This window comes from Arvicola amphibius, chromosome 11 (genome assembly GCF_903992535.2).
Source record: "Arvicola amphibius chromosome 11, mArvAmp1.2, whole genome shotgun sequence".
Lineage (NCBI taxonomy): Eukaryota > Metazoa > Chordata > Mammalia > Rodentia > Cricetidae > Arvicola > Arvicola amphibius.
In genome coordinates, this window is record NC_052057.2 from 94634764 (window position 1) to 94655813 (window position 21050).

Genomic DNA, 21050 nt, shown 5'->3' on the forward strand with positions numbered 1-21050 from the left:
AAGACAGGAGCTCCAGGTCTCAAGGCTTACAACAGATTAAAGAAAATGGCTTCAGTGAGCTGCACTGGCAAAAACGGTGAGAAAAAGAAAGAAGGGAAACCGAATCTTTTAAACAGTGAGGGAAACCAAGCAAACAACCTATTGGGTTGTAGGGGATGGCTTCAGAGTTGTTGGGAGTCATAGTACTGGCAGTTGGTAGATGACATGCAGCTATTTTTAAAGACATAGAGCAGTGATGAAAACATTATCTGGTCCCAACCATGAGATACCATAAACAATCACAAAAGTGCTTTCAATTAGACCCTCAGGTCTTTACATGAACTAAGAAGCTCTGTTTTCCAGAATGAATAATTAGCCCAGTACCTGAAAAATGGCCAAATCCTCCCAAGCAATGATGTGCTATGCTTGAACACGCTGTATCCCAATGTCTAATACTCAGTTTTCCAATACTTGAGCTATTGTGAAATAGATCCTTTGGGATGGAATGCCTACCTTAGCTGGAGGTATCCGGCGCTTAGGGAGTTTGATGTGTTTGGGCTGTGGTTGGTGGGCAGATACAATGTTTTCAACAGCCATGTTGGGAAGCTGTAAGAGTCTGTTGACAGTAGTAGAAGGACCATCTCCAGGTGTTGACTCTCGGTGTTTAGCCTGGGAAGGAAAGGACTCCAAACCAGGAGGAGGAACACTGACTGCCGGAGTCTGGTGTTGCTGTCGCTGGCTCAACTGGCTAAGAACTGGGGATGGCTCAGGCTGAGATTTAAAGTCTAAGAAATGTGGAAAGAGAAAATAAGCAGCAATGGGTAATTCTGCAACATGTCTTGGACGCTATGCCACTACGGCTACCAGGTGCTCTGAGTTCTCCAGTAGAGCAGCACAGGAGGGGAAGGACAAGTAGACTGCTGGTGACTGGACAGGGTTTGTTCTCATTCCTCATGCAGAAGACACAAAGCAGAGACACCTGTGCATTAGCTAACGGATTTACATGCTTGGTATTTCATCAGTTTTGTTATATTCTCTGTGTGTAGCCGCCAGAGGTCACCACAAAATGTTTTCCAGAGTGGCTCTGTACTTTATTTTGAACTCACCAGAAGCTAGACAGAGAGCTAGTTAATCCAGGGATTAACTTGTTTGCTTCCTCAATGCTAGGATTACAAATGTGTGGCACTACACCCAGCTCTGATGTGGGTGTCAACAAGTCAAACACAGATGTTCTCCCTACACTGCGGGCACTTTACAAAATGAGCCATCTCCCTAGGCAATCTGGTACATACCTTTAAGAAACTATTTTGATTACTATATATTATGTGTGATATTACAAAACTGTAAAGTACATGTGTGACAAACACAACCTTTTCCACTTGCTGTTCTGTTCTCACTCTTGCTCTAGAGAACCAGCTTTGTATACCTGGGTTCTTGACTATCAAAAACACACAAATGTAATTATGTATCTTCATTTCATTTTCAGAGGCTGCTCCATTTTAATATACAGAGAGCATCTTCCCTCATCTTTAGGGCACTGAACTCAGCACATAGTCTACTTTTCTCATACTGCTATTATATGGATGAGCTATATCTTTATCATGTGTGTGTCCACGAGGACAAGAAAAGGGCACTGGATTACCTGAGACTGGAGCAAAGATAGGTGTGAGCAAGGCCACGTGGATGGTGGGATTCCAACCTAGGTCCTCTGAAAGATCAACCAGGACTCGCTAATTCACCTCACTAGTCCCAATTGCTTGGTTTTCCCTGTTGTTATTTTGTTGTATTTTTGGCAGGCTCTCATTATTTTGTCCTGGAACTCAGACTAGCTGGACTCAAACTAATGGAGACCAGTTTGCCTCCCAAGTTGGTGATCAAACTGGCCCAAAGTGGCTTTTGTGACAGGTTCCTACTCTATACTATATATATACTGTGCTAGTTTGGTCTCAAGTTTTTGGTAATCCTCCTCCTTCCACCTCATAAGTGATGGAATTCCAGGCATGAAGCATCATAGAACATTTGTGTTTTCTTCTAGCTAAGAATCTATTCCTGTAAATTGTACAATAAATAAATGTAGGCACTGTACACTAAGACAACTAACTTAATTTTCCAAGCAGTATGTATTCTAAAAGACTCTGAACAAGGTCCTCCACACTGTTCATACACAACACACTCTGCTGATTAACTCAGTATAAAACATGCACTTACCAAAATGATTAAGGACTGACTGTGATGCTGAGGGCTTGAGGTCCCAAGCAGCAGTAGAGGCGGGGGGACTTGTACTGTTCTGCTGTGCACCTGAAGTGGTAGCAAACCGGCTCATACTTGGTGCTTTCAACTTATCCAGAATCTGGGAGTTGGTGATATTCACCATCTTTGATGGGGCTAGATCTCCAAATCCTGAGCCCAGGACAGATGACTGTAGAGACATGGAAAGAGCAAGTCCTGAGCTTTCTTTCACTTCAGGGCTGCAAACACAGTGATCTACAGAAATAAGAACATTGCACCTTGGATCATCTGAACAAGCAAACCTTGCTTTAGAAAGCAGTACATGAAAATGTGCCTATAGTTTAACTATAGCTAAATAAAGCATCATTCCTCCTGATGTGAGAGTAAGAAAACAAAACATTTACTATAATCTTGAAAAGAATATTTTATTTATTAGTACTGATTAATTATTTTTAATTCATGGGGCTCGGAATCAAACTTGGGTCTTCTCCAAGAGGAGTAACTGCTTTTATCTGCTGGGCCATCTCTCCAACCCCAAAATAAACTTTTAAGAAACAACTAAATGTCAAAAATATGCCTGGTAGGTAAAAACACTTTCATAACCTTCAGAGAGTAAATTCTCTCTGCTGACAATAGCAGAGGTCAGTTCTGAATATTCCCTGCAGTGTGAAGAAGTGAATGCCAAAAGCTCACATCCTAATACCAGACACTGAAACATGCAGAAAGCTAAGTAAATGCCATGACAGTACTGTGCTCAGGTGGGTCACATGACTAAGAACACCAATCATTCTCCAGAAGAAAATCAAAACAAAAAAATGCCCCACTCCTTTAGAGAGAGTGTGTGTGTGTCTTACAGAAGCAGAGTAAACAGTAATTTTTATAAGCAATATTCTGGGGGTGGGGGAGGAACAACAGGATTTCTCTGTGTAGCCCTGGCTGCTGTGGAACTCACTCTGTAGATCTGAACTCCAACTCATGACATCTGCCTGCCTTGGCCTCCAAAGTGCTAGGGTTAAAGGAGTACACCATCATGACTGGCTATTATCAATATTCTAAGGTGAGGAATAGCACAGTTAGAAATTCAGGGCTCTCCAATGAGAGGCCCACCAATCACAGCTCCTGCCTCTTAGTGCACTTGTGCAAATGTTATTTTGCCAACAAGGTTATACTCAAGCCCCTCTGGCTCAAGTTAACCCACGCTCTACCGTTTTCACGGACACAGAATCCACCATCCATTCACTAGGTACTACTATCATATAATCTTTTTCTCTGCAGCCACTGCTTTGGTCTCTGTAACATTTAGTACAGTCTCTATTCCATCTACTTCACTAAACCAATAAGATACAAAAAGGCATATATGAACATGCACAGGTATATAATAAATGCACACAGAGTCGGTATCCTAATACCACAGAATCTGACTCATTCTGTCTTATGGTAACCAATTTTACTATTATTATTAAATTGTTATTCACTTAATTTTGGCAATTTGGTTATAAATAGTAGCAATGTTTAGAGCCATGGCTCTAATATAATGCTAAATAGCTCTCACTACAGTGTCTTGAGGTATTGATCATAGAATAAAACAAACTTGATGGTAGAGCTCAATCTTGACCTCAGTGATCAAATAGACTCTAGTAGCCAAAAATACCCTATCAACAGCAAAGGGAAAGGCAGAGGAAAGCACACGGATGACTCCTCTGCATTACAACAGACTTCAGCTCTCCTTCTGTAGCTACATTCCTAAGCAGGTTGCACTACCAATCCCAGAATTCTTTCTGACGGGAAGTCATAGTCACTGTCTCTCTGATGGTGGTTAGAAAACGTATTTTCTGAAGTAAGGGCCTCTGTCATATTACCTGGAAATTTAAGAAAGGAGTGTATTTTAGGGGAGTAGAAGAAAATTGCACAGTAGGAACACCTAGACAGAACTAAGACATCTACATTTTATTTTAGGCATATCAAAAACACAGAAACAGCCTTTAAAACAAAATCTAGGGAAAAATAGATCACTTGGGCTGCCAAATGGCCACTCAATGAGAGTGAAAACCTCCCCCTACAAGTGTCTCTCTTCAAGTGTGTCACTTGTGCACATGGGCGTACCTGCAAGCACGCCCGCAATAAACAGAAAGGAGTGAAAGAAAAGTAAAACAAAATAAAACATTGGTAAGGATACATTAATAAGAAGCCTTCATCCCAGTTACCGCTCACTGGCCCAGGAAACTCAGTAGCTGAGCTCCACACAGAATCATCAGATATGTGCTTGGAAATCATCACATCATCGTTTCCTGGAAGAGGACCACTGCCAGCATTTTACTTCTTAGGAAAGAACTGCAAGGTGTGAGCCATAAATTCTCAATGACAGTTGCTATCGGTGCATTCCTCAAGACCCCAATTTGAAATAAAAGTGAGTTACCAAGCTGTGAGGAGAATAGGCGTTGGCAGAAGTAGAGCTGCCAGTCCCTGGCGCCGTCTGATTACTGTGTTGAGAATTTGTGAAGACGAGTGCTTGGCCAAAGCCCTGCTGCTGGGATGTTTCAAAGGAGCTGGCTTCTGCGGCTTGAGTGGAAGGGACAGGCTTCTGGAGCAAGGCCACTAGATCAATGCTAAGCAGATGAGAGACAAACGAGCAATCAGCTGTCATGAGCAAATCACACCAGCCAGCAAACTGGAGAGCAAATCCATATAAAGAAAATTTAAGCAAGAGATTAAATAAGCAAAACCACTGGGAACTGGAGTTTCAAAGAGAGGCTGAGCAGTCACCCAAACAAGTTACAAAGCCAGAGAGAGAACACACCTTATAAATGGACACTGACAGACTCCGTGAGAACATGAGGGAGCTGTGAGGTCAGATACTATCACCTGAGCTCATGCTCCCCTTTCAACTTTTTGATTTTTGTTACTATGTATATCAGGCTAGCCTCTAACTCAAGATAGCCCCCTGCCTCTGCATACTCAGTGCTAGGATTGAAGGCAGGCACCGCCACTTCAGGCTTCAATATTCTTAAAGCATCAAGACCTCAACCATGGCAGAAGTTTTTAAGTCTTAAATATTTTAAATATCCATATAAATTCTTTATTCTATCTCATAACATATTTAACCATGTATAATTCTCTAGAATATTTAAGAATAAAGAAACAAACTAACAAAAACAGAGTTTCTTTTATGTATGTAGTCTATGTCCTAAACTAGCTCTATTGACCAGGTCGGCCATTAACTCAGAGATCCACCTGCAAAAGCATTGCAAAACACCACTGCTCAGCTCAACGAAGTATCTTATAACGCCCCGTCACCCTGACCGAAAACCCACCACATTTCAGGAGAATGGCCTCAAGAAGAAGTTTGGGATAGATACTGACTGCCATATGAATGACTTACCCAGTAGAGTGGGACCTGTCAAAGATTTTCCCAGGATGGTGCTCCATGAGTCCTTGCAAAACAGCTCTCTAACTGAAACTCACCATATCAGTGAGGTGAGACAGGTTCTAGGTTAAACTATTCAGGCTTTCTTCCTCATACAAACCCAGCTTCTAACCGAAGTTCTTTTTCTTATAAACAACAATTTTCACTCTCCAGACACCGATTTCAATTTTGAAGCTAAAAACCTAATGTTAGTGTTTACTCTAAAAACCTAAGTTAGGCCGGGCAATGGTGGCGCACGCCTTTAATCCCAGCACTCGGGAGGCAGAGGCAGGCGGATCTCTGTGAGTTCGAGACCAGCCTGGTCAACAAGAGCTAGTCCCAGGACAAGCTCCAAAGCCACAGAGAAACCCTGTCTCGAAAAACCAAAAAACAAAACAAAACAAAAAACCTAAGTGAGTGTTCTAATAATTGATACTCCAATTCCAATGATACAAATCAGTTATGTGCATTACATATAGTTATAATAAAACTTGCAACACTATCAGATCAAAGCAAGTTCTATTTTAAATGTTTACTAAGATTCAAATGAGAAATGGTACTGTAGGGTAAAACCAAGAGCCAGGTGTGGTGGTGCACACCTTTTACCTCAGCACTCAGGAGGCAGAGGCAGGCAGTTCTGGTCTACATAGTACTTTCATGACAGCCACAGCTATGAAGAGACTCAAAAATCAATAAAGAACTACAAAAAGTCCAGGGTTTTGACCACTGAGATGGTTTGGAAGATAAAGAAACCTATGAAGAGACTCAAAAATCAATAAAGAACTACAAAAAGTCCAGGGTTTTGACCACTGAGATGGTTTGGAAGATAAAGAAACCTGCCACTAAAACCTGACAACCTGAGTTCCACCAGAGGGAGCCACGGGGTTAAAGGAGAAAACCAATGATCATAAACTGTCCTCTGACCCCCACTCGTGTGGTAGCATAAAATACACATACACACAATAAACACGGATGCCTTCATCCCAGTTACCACTCACTGGCCCAGGAAACTCAGTAGCTGAGCTCCACACAGAATCATCAGATATGTGCTTGGAAATCATCACATCATCGTTTCCTGGAAGAGGACCACTGCCAGCATTTTACTTCTTAGGAAAGAACTGCAAGGTGTGAGCCATAAATTCTCGATGACAGTTGCTATCGGGTGCATTCCTCAAGACCCCATGTTTAATGAAGTTGCAAATGCCTTCTTCAGTCCCAGAAATTGGGAGGCTGATAGAGGCAAGTTTCTGAGTTCAAGGCCAGTCTAGTCTACATTGGTTCCAAGACAGCCAGGGTTTCAAGGTGAGACACACACAAAAGCACATCATACTGAAACAAAAGTGGCCAAACTCTAAGGATAACAGTCCCTAGTAGCAGTGAAGTTTGCAGTCCCTGGTGCCATCTCATCAGTTGTGCTGAGAATTTGTGCAGAAAAGGGCTTGTCCAAAACAGCAAGTTTGTTTGCTTGTTTGTTTTTTAAAGCATTTTGGTTGGGTTTTTGTTTCTTTGATTGGTTTTATAAGACAGGGTTTCTCTGTGTTTCTTTGGCTTTGCCTCCCGAGTTCTGTGTGTGCGCCACCACTGCCTGAGTAATGTTCTGTGTTTTTAAAAATAGGACTCAGGTAGTCAAGATTAGGCTCAAATTTGCTTTGTATGTGAGCCTTGCTTTGAATTCTTGATCCTCCTGTCTCTCCCTCCTGAATGCAAAGATTAAAGGCATTCAAGATCATGCCTTTTTTTCATATTTATTTTACAGCTGAGTGTTTCAGTTGTATGTATATCTGTGTATGGCTGGTACCAGTGGAGATCAAAAGAGATCTCTTGGAACTGGAGTGAGGGACAGCTATGAGCAGTCACGGTAGTGCTGGAATCTAACTTAGGTTTTTACAAAAGAACAAGTGCTCTTAACCAGTGATTCACCTCTCCAGCTCTCTTAATTATCTTTTTAAGAAATTGAAGTACCATTAGTAAATTGGTCATTTTTCATTTATTCATAAATGCAATGGAGGTCTATGTACCTTTCTCTCCTAACTGTTGTAATGCGTCTTAACTGTCTCATTTAGCTTGGTTTAAAGAAGCTAGACTTGCTTACTTTTTAAAGATATATACACACTTCTAGGCTTTAATTCTTCTAGCGTTTAAATTTTTTAATTTTAAAATTAACTACTTTTGGAGCATGTGTGTGCACATATGTTTGAATGCTTGTATTAAGGTCAGAGAACAGCTGTAGGAATCAGCCACATAGACCCTTAAGCACATCTTCAAATGTGTTTAGAATTACTGTGAAGAGTATGATTCTCTAAGAATTCCGGTGAAACCTGGTATGATGACCTAAATCTGTAAGCCTATGGGAGTTTGAGGCAGTAGGACTGCTAAGAGATCAGCATAGACTACATAGCAAAATTATGAAGGGGAATAAAGTAACTCAGCTATGTACACATTCATTTGAGCTGTCTCACTATATAGCACAAATTATCTTTAAGCCCATGACACTTCTGCCTCAGCCTTTGGAATGTTGGGATCATAAGGGAGCACTAACTACCAAGCCTGACTTTCCAATACAGGCTTAAGATTATTATCCTCAGGGCTGCACAATTAGTTCAGTCAAGAGATTCCTAGCAAACACACTGGAGAGGACGAAACAGGTGGACTAACCTCCTCAACAGTTCCCAAACACTAAGAAACTTATTTCCCTAGGCAATTCCCCCAAAAAGTGAAGCAGGGACTAGCAAGATGGCTCAACGGGTGAAGATGAGTGCCGCCAAGCCAGAGAACCTGAGTTTGATCTCTGCAATACACATGATAGACAAAACTGAATAAAGACGTTCTCCTCTGACCTCCAGATTCTTCCACGATTCAGCTGGATGCGCTGTTGAAGACCTAGGTTCTACTCGCTGAGAGCATCACGGAAACATCTACAGTGCAGTGACACTCAAGAAAGGTTTTGTCTGCTGTGTAGATCATAGAAATTTAAAGAAAGTGAAAAGGGCCGGGCGGTGGTGGTGCATGCCTTTAAATCCCAGCACTTGGGAGGCGGAGGCAGGAGGATCTCTGTGAGTTCGAGGCCAGCCTGGTCTACAAGAGCTAGTTCCAGGAGAGGCTCCAAAGCTGCAGAGAAACCCTGTCTCAAAAAACAACAACAAAAGTGCTATGGCACACGTCAAAGGATGTTTCTTTTTCAGGGTGGACAGCCTTCTAAAGGACAACACAAAGCGTTTGTCCTCTAGCCTCCACACACCTGCATCGTCACACAAATGAAAAAAATGCCCTTCTTTTTCTAGAATTTAGAACACTGTAACTAATGTACCCATTTAAATGACAAGTTTAAATTAGGATTGAGACCAACTAAACAAATGCATGAAGAAAACAAAGGATAAAGTAAATTTATTTTTAAATAAATAGTTTTAGCCAGTAATAAATAGTGATATACACCCAGAACTCCAGAGGCAAGATCTCTAATTTCTAAGCTAGCGTGGACTAGGCTTAGTATAACCTCTGTACATCTACTAACAAATCCCATCACCCTTGGACACAGCCTGTACGATGTGACTGAAGCCATGGACGCTGCAAGAAGGGGAAACAAAAACTAAACAGAGAAATAAAAGAGAAACAGAGTAAAAATTGGAAACAGTTGACCTAAAGTAAATTTCCAATTATGCTTTTGATGGGAAAAAAAAAAGATAAAGAAAACCCAGCAAACCCTTTACCTTTGCCCAGGAGTGATGTGGTTCTCTGCTGGAACAGACGAAGCAGTGAAGACTTTGGTTTCAGAAAGCTGTGTGGGAAGTTCAGGAGAAAAAGGCTTTTATTCTTGCGTACAACACAAAAGCCTCTTCAGGCAACAGTGTTCTCACCCTCACCAAAAGGGTGTCGAAAGGAAATGAATGTACAAAACCATCAACTAAGCCTCCCCAGGCAAGGTGACTATGGTTTAGTGTGCCTGCAGGAATGGCTCCACAGAAAGGAAGCCAGTCTCCTGAGACACCACAGAGCAACGAAAAGTGAGGAGAAACAGGACTTGGAAAAGGCTGATCATTTATTTCTCTAAAGACAGATGTCTTTTCGACTTTATCAGTAATCTTTATTTCAAGATTTATTTCATTTATTATCTTTAGATTCATTTTTTATCTTATGTGAAGGTTTGCCTGGTGTGCCTGACGCATCAATTCCCAAGTTTGCCCTTGACCTAACACTTGAATGTTCAGTTCTTCTACCACTAAACAATTCAAAAAAACAAGCTGGGTGGTGGTGCACGCCTTTGGAGGTGAGGCAGGACAGGAGGATCTCCATTAGTTCAACATGGTCTAGAGTTCTAGCACATTCAGGGCCACATATAATTGTCTAAACAAACAAAAAAAAAAAAACCTGAAAATACCAGTTTCTTTATGAGACCCACATGCTGAGGAACAGAAGCCAGGGAGAGGAAGAGAAGCAGGAAGAAGGTGGAGAAGGAGGAAAGAGAATGGCGAGATGCAGCAGTAGCATCTGAGTGACACACTGAGAGGGAAAAGGTCTGAATGGCACCAGACACTTACATCTTCAGTCCAGTCTTCTGTTGTCCAGTCTTCCATAGAATTTTTCCAGGCACCTGACAAGGAAAAAAAAAAAGGGTCCAGCACAGTCAACCAATGATTCTGTGTACCATGCAAGAAAACAATTCATCTCATTAGTAATCTACTTAGCAATCCAAGAAACATGATTCTTTAAATCTACTCTTAATAAAAATAAAAAATTATTCTATGTAAAATACCCAAAACTATATGTTTAAATCAAATTAATGCCTCACCTTGGTATATATATATAGTTACAGCATAGCTAGAACTACAAAGTAAGACTGCCTTAAACAAACAATATAAAATAAATGAATAAAATGGAACACCAGAGCAGACTATAGCTTAACAATAGAGTGTTTGCCTAGCGTGCCTAAGGTCCAATATCTGGTACTGAAAAAAATAAAATAAATAATAATAAAAAAAAAGGTACTGGAGAGTTCACCCAGTCAGGGTACTGCTCATTGTGGAAGTTGAGGGTTTGAAGTCAATTCTCAGAACCCATAATTTAACAAAGAACTCAATGGCTAGAGGGACAGGTAAGAGTACTTGGCTGTGTAAGCATGGAGAATGGAAGGGTTGGGGATTTAGCTCAGTGGTAGAGCGCTTGCCTAGCAAGCGCAAGGCCCTGGGTTCGGTCCTCAGCTTCAGAAAAAAAAAAAAGACAAAATAACAAGCATGGAGAATGGAGCTGGAATTTCCAGTAACTCGTGTAAATGCTGAGCAGGGCCAACCCCAGTGTTGGGGAATGGAGCTCAGCCAGCATGCCTACACCGGTGTGCTTCTTGTTCAGTAAGAACACCGTCTCAAGGCAATACGGTGGAAGGCAACAGAGGAAGACACATGATGTCCACCAGACTCTGGGTGCTTACTTTGTATATTTTCCTGCACACATTACATAAACAAACAAACAAACAAGCTGGGCATGACTGGACGTGTTTGATCCTTGGAAGGGATGACGAGAAGATACGGGAGGCACAATGGGAGACCCGATCAGCCTACTGAAGGCTCCAAACACAAAGTGTGAGACTCAGTCTCAAAATACAAACGGTATGGCTCCTAAGATACGACACCTAAATTTGACTTCAGCCTCCTTGTGCGTGTGTACACACACGTGTATCCACCTGAGCATATAACTACGTTTTTAAAACAAAATAAGAAATTTAAAGGAACAGTTTTAATGCAAATCTGCACCCGGCCCTGTATCAAGTAGATTACTGATTATCAGATTTAGAGAGCAAGGTTAAAATACTACTAGCTATATTACACCACTTATATGTCATCACTGTAACTGTCATCCTGTTCTAAGTACAGAGGAACAGAAAAATAATTCTAAAATTAATTAACCCAAAAGAGGCCATGTATAAACAGGTTAGAAACTGAGTCTGTTTCTAAGCAGGAAGGCATCATGTGCAGTAACTGTAGATGGAATCAGTGCAGTACCATGGATTGCTGTGTTAGCAAATACATGGGACCCCCAGGGCAGTGATGGGGCAGGCCTTTAATCCCAGCAAAAGGCAGAGGTGGGCGGATCTCTGTGAGTTCAAGGTCAGCCTGCTCAAAAGTGTGAGTTCCAAGACTGTCAGGGCCGTTATACAGAGATATCCTGTCTTGAAAAACCAAAAAGAAATGCATGGGAAAGCCAGCGGCAAATGTTGCAATAGATTGCCATACATACTGCAATATAAAAATACCACTCACTGTCTACGGAACTCCCTGTGTAGACCAGGTTGGCTTTGAACTCAGAGATCTACCTCTGCCTCTAGAGTGCTAGGATTAAAGGTTTGCAACACTATATTCAGCCTGAAATCCATTACTTTGTGTAGGAACCAAATACCTTTAAATTTTCAAAAATTTATTAGTTTTATTTATTTTGTGGCGGGAGTATCACAGTATGAATGCGGAGGTCAGTGGACAACGTGTAAGGGTTTGTAAATTCCCAGGAGTAGACATATCAGGACTGGGACACATGCCTTCACCATGACCTGACTGGCTCAAATGCTGTTCAAGCTGCACTACTGCACCACATCCACGTCTATGCAGTGCTGGGGCCAAACCCGGACGTTTAAACCAATGAATGACACACTTGGCTCTGTATGATTCTTAATGATGCAAAATTTCAAAACAAAACATTCCCTATACCTTTGAGTCCATAAGAACTTTTATGTGGCAGCTCCTGAGATATATTGTGAGGCTTTGTTATTCCTTCTGCAGGTCAAAGTAAAAAGAAAGCTTTAAGTATATGAAAACAAGAGAAATAACAGCACAGGGGAAAAGTTAATGTGGTACAGCAGCCCCTCCTCATGGAGAGACCAAGGCCCAAAAATATTAAATGGAAAATTCTAGAAACAAAACATCAACCACATTCATGTAGTGCTTAAAGGGACCAGAAAGATGGTGAACAGGTTTGCTGTTAAGCCTGATATCCAGAGCCCATTTCTGGAACCCACTGGTGGAAAGTCTCCTGACCTCCTCACACGGTAAGAAAAAAACCTAAAAGGCAGAGAAATGTCTTTTAGAAAGACATGTGGTGTCAAGTTCTGGTTTCTTTAAGTATACACATGAACACAAGGACCGACAGCCATGCACGTATACACAAATTATTAATAACCCAAGTTCATGGAGACTTTTATAAATTGTCTTTCCCAGCCCTATCTTTGTGAATGTGTGTGGGTCTCAATTGGGCCCGTTTTCCTACTCAGGACTGCTCCGCTGTGTTCACTCTAGTGACCACTAGGCTACATCGTCAAGCTGTCCACATATGCTTCTGCTAGCTCCATGTTGCTCATTACTGTGGTTTGAGATTAAGTTCTTGAGTTCTTAGCTGTTTCATCATAATTTGGATTACTGTAAATACTTTTCCATCATGTTTTCAGAATGAAGGTAAAAGCCTCCTGAGATGTGGGATGGAATATACACTGAAGCTACCTCCCCATCAATACCTATCACCCTGAGGGAACGGGGTTGTAGCAACAATGAGAATGCCAACCCCACAATACTGAGCATATTCCCCTTTTGGTAGAAAGGGTGCTTTATATTCTCCACAATCAAATCTTTCAAATATATTATGTATGTTTTACTTCTTCAATGTTAGGGATACGGCCAGGGCCCTGCACATGGAAAGAATATGCTCAATCACTGAGCTACATCCCTAGCCAAAAAGATGTTTTTAAACTATAATCCATTCTTACTCTCTTTATAACTGTTTACTGCTACCAGAAAAATACCATCTCGATTTTAATTATGGCTACAATTATGCATGTATTTGTTAAAATTCACTGCTCTGCCCCTTAAAATTTATCAAACTTTTCTCTATGTAAATTAGATATCAATGAGCCAGCAAAATAGCTCAACGGGTACAGATTCTCTCGATCAAGCTATATAAACCTGAGTTCAATTACCAAGTTCTACTGGCAGAAGCAAACAGACTCCATAAGTCGCCCATGTGCTCGTACAGATACATGCAAAAAAAAAAATGTAATAATACCTTAAAAGCTGAAAATGATAAACCCAGAGCTAAAGGAGCTGAGGCAGGAGAATCTCACTGAACTCCAGGCCAGCCTGCACTACATTCATACGTAAGACCCTCCAAATAAAAAATAGCGTATAAATAAAAAATACTCACCAGAGCTCTCATTTTTACTATTCTGAGCAGCTTCCCAAACTCCCGACTTTGTCCCACAGCCGTTTGTGGATGCAGAATCTGAATAGTCTGCAGGGTTGAATGTCCTAGGGTTACGAAAGCAAGTGTCAAAATCACAAAATAAACTTCGTGCACAAAACAATTCCAAATCTGGCCAGGTGTAGTGACACACACACACACACACACACACACACACACACACACGTCTTGGCAATATCCTGGAATTACAAGTTTGTACCAGCATATCCAATTTTATGGTGTGCGGGAACTGAACCCAGAGACCTCTTTGCCTGTACAGGGGAGGCGGTCAATCACCACATCTCCAGTCAAGCTTGACCTTCTACAGAAGAAAGGCTACTCAGGGTCACGTATCTACTCTTGTACAAAACAGCCCTCAAGCTTCTACAATTTGGTTTTGGAATCCTTAGTAGTTATGAAACCTGGAAGCTTTTAACACGAGTAAAAATTAACAGTGAAGGAAGGAGCTCGCGTGATGGGTCAGTGGTTAATAGCACTAGCTGCTCTTGCAGGAAGTGACAGCAGATTCAATGCCCAGCACCCACATGACAGCTCAAAATGGCATGAAACTCCAGTACCTAGGAAACTTATTCGGATCTCAGATACCTTCATGCACACAGTACACTCAAGGCTCACAAATAAACTAAATATCTTTAAAAAAAAAACTTTCAATGAGCTACTGAAGAGAAGGCCCAGGGGTTAAGAGCATTGGCTGATATTCTCAGACGTCAAGTTCAGTTCCCAGCAACCACCTATAATGAGGTCTGGTGTCCTCTTCTGGTGAGCAGACATACAGATAAGCACAATACAGTATTCATTAATCTTTAAAAACAATTAATCTTTAAATTAAACAAAAAACTTCCAGTGAGAAGTAGCATATCCGGAGTCGTACTCTAAGCTTGGCAGGTCTATTTGGTGGAAATCTGATGGAGGAGTGTCTATGTGTTACTTTCATTATTAATAAAGATACTGCCTTGGCCCTTTAAGAGAACAGAAAATTAGGTAGGCGGAGTAGACAGAACAGAATGCTGGGTAGCAGGAGTGGGGAGACGCTTCAGGCAGTTGCCATAGTGAGTCTCCATGCTTCTCCTCTCTGAGATCGACGCAGGTTAAGATCTCTCCGGGTAAGCCACACCTCGTGGTGCTACACAGATTACTAAATATGGGTTAAAGGAAGATGTGAGAATTAACCAATAAGAGGCTGAAACAATGGGCCAGGCAGTGATTTAAAAGAATACAGTTTCCGTGTAATTATTTTGGGCAAAGCTAGCCGGGTGGCGGGAAGCCCGCCGCTTCCTTCTACAGAAATCAGTTTTTGGAATAAGATCTTTCACTGTCACTCTGGCTGTCCCAGAACTTGCTGTGGACTAAACAAGGATCTGCCTGCCTCTGCTTTGATGTGCTGGGGATTAAGAAAGAGTCATTTTTATTTTTATGTGTATGAATGTTTTGACGTGTGTGTGTGTGTGTGTGTGTATCATATGCATGTCCTTGCCGAGAAGAGGCCAGAAAAGAGCATGAGATCCCCTGAAATGGAATTACAAATGGTTATGAGCCACAATGTGGTGCCTGTGTGCTAGAATCAAACCCAGGTCCTCTCCAAGAGCAGCAAGTACACTCAACCAAAGAACCATTTCTCCGGTGCCCAAACCTAGCCAGGACTTCCTGTATTTTCTTTAAAATCTAAAACTGACTGGTGAAATCCAACAAAGCATTATCCAGCAAGACTGCCAGCAGTGCCAAGCTTAGAACCTCAAATTCAGATCTACAACAGCAAAAGTGCTCTAACTGGGATAAATAAATTATAGACAGGAACTAACTACAACAACAGGATAGCTGAGACTTACCCCATGCTTTGTGAAGAGAACCTTCCTGCCCCTCTGCCTCTGCCACGTCCAAATCCTTTAAAAAACACAATTGTAGAATATAGTGTTATTTTTATATTGCATATTTTTGGAATGATTTAATAAAGCAGAGAGTTTCAGGCCTATCTGGGCTACACAGTGACTTTCTAACCAACCTAGACTGTAGTATGAGACGCTTTAAAACATACACATACACAACAACAACAACAACAGAACAAAACCCACAAGTTGCTAGGCAGTGGTGGCACACCCCTTTAATACCAGCACTAAAGGCCTATCTGTGAGATCAAGGCCAGCCTGGTCTACAGAAGGAGTTCAAGGACAACCAAGACACACAGAAAAACTCTGTCTAGAAAAAAGCAAAAAACAAAAAAGTCCCATAAACCCCAAAATAAAGAATTGACAGCCTATGCATACCAGAACTCTCCACACCCCTGCCTGACTCCTAAGCACTGGGATTACATCTGTAGCCACCATGGACGATAAAGGTAGTTTATAACAATAAACTTGTTATGACAATAACCAATCAGAGTCTAGGGTCTGGAGTACTGCTCAGAGGTGGATTAAATTCTTATCAAGGACAGGCATTGAGCAACAGCAGAAAAACAGAACCAATAAAATGTAACAACAAAAACTCCTGGCATAAACTACACCTCTGTCACAGGCAGCAGTAGCTACGCTGCAACATCTCAGAGGACAGCACTCTTTCCAGTCTCAGAAGCACCAACCTGCCTTCTCCTCTGGTGCCCAGCATTCCATCTCACTCATTCTCCCTTACCTCTGCCTCGGGCCCGCTTTCCTCGTTCTGAAGGCTTGTCTCCTTGGTTGTAATCAAATCCGTTCTCTTCACCTTTGACTACAGAGGGGAAAATAAACAGAAATGCCAACTCTTCATTTCCAAACCTTTGTATCAAACTTATCAGGCGCTTACAAAACCAAGTGCAAAATGAACAAAGAGTAAAAAGTGCCATGGTTGCACTCTCCTCTGAGCCCACAAGGTGAAGCCAGCCTGGTCTACAAGTGAGGCCCTCTCTCAAACTGCAGGTTACAATGCAAACAGCATTTAGAAAACAGGAAAAACTAAAAGTAGCACAAAACTGAAGCACACGACTGAACACTTCTCAATCACTAGGATGGTGGGACCAAGAGAATCATGAGTTCGAGGCCACCTGGATAACACGGTGACACAGTCTCAGAGGCAGGCGGATCTTTGTAAGTTCGAGACCAGTCTGGTCTACATGAGCTACAACAGCTCCAGAACAGCAGAGAAACGTTGTCTCGAGACCCCCACCCCCCAAAAAATAAAATAAAAAGGTAAAGGCTCCTGTCAAGTCTGGCAACCTGAGTTCAATGCCAAGACCCAAATGGTAGAAGGAGAGAGAGAGACAAACCGAAGTTGTTCTCTGAGCATCATGTGTATGCCATGGCAAGTTCACCCACAAACAACAAACAGATGCCAGGGCCTCGCGCTTGCTGAGCTAAATGCCCAACATCAAGAAATTTTTTTTAAATTAAAATTTACAGCCAAGGTGATGGCAGAGGTTAATACTAACACACAGGAAGCAGAAAGAAGATCTATGTGAGTTTGAGGTCAGCCTGATCTAGAGAATGAGTTCCAGGACAGCAAGGACTACACAGAAAAATACTGTCTTGAAAAACCTAAAAGAAATAATTACTGCCGGGTGGTGGTGGCGCACGCCTTTAATCCCAGCACTCGGGAGGCAGAGGTGGGCGAATCTCTGTGAGTTTGAGACCAGCCTGGTCTACAAGAGCTAGCTCCAGGACAGGCTCTAAAAGCTACAGAGAAACCGTCTCGAAAAACCAAAAAAAAAAAAAAAAAAAAAAAAAAGAAAAGAAAAGAAAAGAAAAAAGAAAGAAAGAAAGAAAGAAAGAAAGAAATAATTACTTAGGGCAAGGCAAGGCATAGTGATGGGTGCCTGTAATTTCACTTCTGGAGGAAGGAGAATTTAGTTAAAGTCAGCTCAAGACCTATTGACAATCTAATTAACTTCTAATTAATTTTAGGAGGACTAGGGGAAAGCAGAAGGGAGGCTTTTTGAGACAGGACTTCACTATGTAACTCAGGCTGGCCCTAAACTCAATTTTCCTATTAAAAGATCTTAAATTCCAGGATTACAGGCATTACCACACTCCACAGCAAGTAGTTGATAAATATCAACAGAGTACACTAACTATAAAATGTCTCCTGGGCTGTTCCAAGTAAAATGGTGTCAAAATATGGATCCACAGGAAACACACCACGGCACATACACAGAGCTCAGACAACAATCTGGATTGTCCCTTTCTTTCCTTCTACCATGTGTCCTGAAACTGAACACAGGTCACCAGGCATGCAGGCGCCTTTACCTACTGAGCCATTTCCCAGCCCTGCTTGTGTATGGAGGTTAAAATAAACAAAAAACCCTGACTATTAAACTTATCTCCTTTAGAGTTTTTGTTGTTGTTGTTGTTTTAGGATTGGGGCGGGGAGGGGGGGACCAGGGTCTTGCTATATAACCCTGGCTGGGCTGTAACTGGTGATGTATACTAGGATATAACAGTGAAGTAACCTATACCCACCCCAAGCCCAGCTCACTTGACCTCCAACAGACACTAGTCTTCAAGAATGTACAAATAACTACAAGCAGAAAAAAAATGACAGATTGAAATTTGCAGGCAAATGAATGGATCTAGAAAACATTGTATCAAATGAGGTAACCCAGATCCAGAAAGACAAAAAACATATGTACTCAATCATAAGTGGCTTTTGGACATAAAGCAAAGAAAACCAGCCTACAATTCACAATCCCAGAAAACCTAGACAACAATGAGGATCCTAAGAGAGACATACATGGATCTAATCTACATGGGAAGTAGAAAAAGACAAGATCTCCTGAGTAAACTGGGAGCATGGGGATCATGGGAGAGGTTAGAAGGGGAGAGGAGAGGAAGGGAGAGGAACAGAGAAAAATATACTCAATAAAAATCGATTAAAAAATTTTAAATAGTTATGAAAAAATGCAAAAATGAACTCCATGCAGCCCAGTTCAGCACTGACAGGAAAGCCCAGATCACTGCTAGTGATTACAACATGAAATTTACATTGACAGGTTGAGTTTATGGGCACTCTCTGGGCTGTTCATTCAGCTTGCAGATGTACAAAAATGCAAAACAGAGAAGCTATACTCACACTCTCGGCCTCGGCCGCCACCTCTTCCTTTCCGGTTGTTGTTTCCCCGTCCACGACTTGTTTCTCTCTCTGTTCTCTTCTCTCTGTTTTCTTTATTTTCGGAGTTTTCTTTCCCCAAATTCTTCTTCTTCCCCCCTACAGTCTCCCATGAGGCCTATCAGAAAGTAGAGTTCTGCAATCACTGAGCTGTCACACGGCTGTCAGACCTTACATTCTAATTCTTTCCTGAACAAGACAAAACCCAATCAGATGGTTCATAACTGCCTCTAACTCCAGCTCCAAGGGAATATGACAATTTGGACCTCTGAAGCCATACAAAGTTGTATGCACGCACACACAAACAAATCTCGAAAGTGACAACAAACCTTGTTACGCTCTTATTAATGCAGTGCACGAATAATTACAGACAACATACTCCTTTCCCACCACATTTTTACTATGCAAATACAGAAATAAAGTTAATGACATTCCCTAAAGCACCTCCTCTATATTTTAAATTAGAAAATGTAAAAAATGTTGCTCTTTGGGGGCTGGAGAGATGGCTCAGAGGTTAAGAGCATTGACTGCTCTTCCAGAGGTCCTGAGTTCAATTCCCAGCAACCACATGGTGGCTCACAACCATCTGTAATGGGGTCTGGTGCCCTCTTCTGGCCTGCAGGCATATACACAGACAGAATATTGTATACATAATAAATAAATAAATATTTTTTAAAAATGTTGCTCTTCAAGTAAAAGTCTGCAAATTCAACTTCTTCTGTTTGCAAATCTTATTAAACTAGAGACACAATCCTACCCTTGACGTAGGAAGTCCTTCTGCATATATGTTGCTTTTATTGGTTAATGAATAAAGAATCTACATTGGCCTCTGATAGGGTAGAGTAGAGCTTGGGGTGGGGACTAAACAGAATGCTGGAAGAAAGAAGGCAGAGTTAGGGGAAGCCATGTAGCCCAGCCAGAGACAGAACTTTACCGGGTAAGCCACAGCCACGTGGCAATACACAGATGAATGGAAGGTTAATTCTAGATGTAAGAGCTAGCAATAAGAAGCTAGCGCTAAGACACCAAGCAGTGTTGTAATTAATACAGTTTTTGTATGATTATTTTGGTTCTGAGCAGCCAGGAACAAACAAGCAAGCAGCCCCCTTACTACATACCCTCACATGTTACAGGAGAGCAAGCATTCCAAAGCCATAAGCCTATAACCCCAGAACTCAGGAGGCTGAGGCAGGAGATCAAAAGTTAAAAAATAGCCAGGGCTTCATTGTCAGATACTTCCTCAAAAAATAGAAACCATCAGTTGTGGTTCAGCATATGCTAGCAGGAAAATGATGGGGGGTCAGAGGTAGAAGACATGAGTTCAAGACCGCTCTGAGGTGTATATTTTGGGCTAAACAGATGGTTCCATGCTGCTCTTCAGGACTTCAGTTCTCAGCACCCATGTTGAGCAGCTGACAAGTGCCTGTAGCTACAGCACTCTTCTAACCCCCTTGGGCATTGTCTCAGACACACACATGCTTGCACGTAACAGAGTAAATTTCCTGGAATGTATGGGGAAATAATGAAGCTAGGACAAGGCAGGTATATGCAAATGAGGGAGGTATTTACAAGTTTACAAAGGGAGTTCCACAGGCTAGGGTACCAGAAGCTGTTTTTTGGAAGGAATGCCCAAGTTACTGCTCTTGCTGGAACTTTCCTATAGTACTTATCTCAACTATGAATGGCCCTGGGTTTGTTTCCCAAAACACCCCTTCTAAAACCCATGCCCCAACCCCTCTACCACAACTTTCATCAAAGGTGAAACTGAAAATACAATCTGAAGTTGAAGGGAAAAAATGCTTACCGTGTCTGAATCTCCTTCCAGCAATATATTGATAGCTTTGTTCACATCTCCATTACAGTCGTGTAGAGCCACTATGCATTCATCCTGATTTTTCCCCGTCACTTCCATTAGCTAGTCAAAGTATCAGAAAATGGTTAAAGGGAACCAAAAAAAGGGCATTCAATATTAACTTTGCTGATTCTTCTATCATGCTATCCATCCACGTGAGGGCTCCAGTAAGTTTAGGCTCTAAGTGCATGCTGACTTTCCCATGCCCCATTAATACTAGTAGACTCATTCACAAATCAACTTCCTCAAAGACAAGTCACATTTTTGTTGTTGAAACAGAATCTT

General features: G+C 41.7%; 1 protein-coding gene and 2 non-coding genes across 5 annotated transcripts in view; all 3 read right to left on the bottom strand.

The window, feature by feature from the left end:
* The window catches only part of Ubap2 (ubiquitin associated protein 2), a 70024-nt gene that overhangs the window by 11914 nt on the left and 37060 nt on the right, over nt 1-21050 (bottom strand). For 2 of the 3 annotated variants that reach the window (XM_038347853.2, XM_038347855.2), the window contains 11 exons: nt 20718-20828; nt 18878-19031; nt 16466-16543; nt 15670-15724; nt 13787-13890; nt 12304-12369; nt 10147-10199; nt 9319-9386; nt 4625-4814; nt 2188-2398; nt 493-764 (listed from right to left, as the gene is read on the bottom strand). In XM_038347853.2, coding sequence (XP_038203781.1) covers nt 493-764; nt 2188-2398; nt 4625-4814; nt 9319-9386; nt 10147-10199; nt 12304-12369; nt 13787-13890; nt 15670-15724; nt 16466-16543; nt 18878-19031; nt 20718-20828 — 1362 coding nt within the window. The remainder of the gene's footprint in view (nt 1-492; nt 765-2187; nt 2399-4624; nt 4815-9318; nt 9387-10146; nt 10200-12303; nt 12370-13786; nt 13891-15669; nt 15725-16465; nt 16544-18877; nt 19032-20717; nt 20829-21050) is intronic. The other variant, XM_038347854.2, reaches the window with a different exon arrangement.
* LOC119826946 lies at nt 4422-4502 on the bottom strand. The gene has a single exon (XR_005287509.1). It is a non-coding gene; the product is annotated as a small nucleolar RNA SNORD121A (small nucleolar RNA).
* Nucleotides 6612-6692, bottom strand: LOC119826945. The gene has a single exon (XR_005287508.1). It is a non-coding gene; the product is annotated as a small nucleolar RNA SNORD121A (small nucleolar RNA).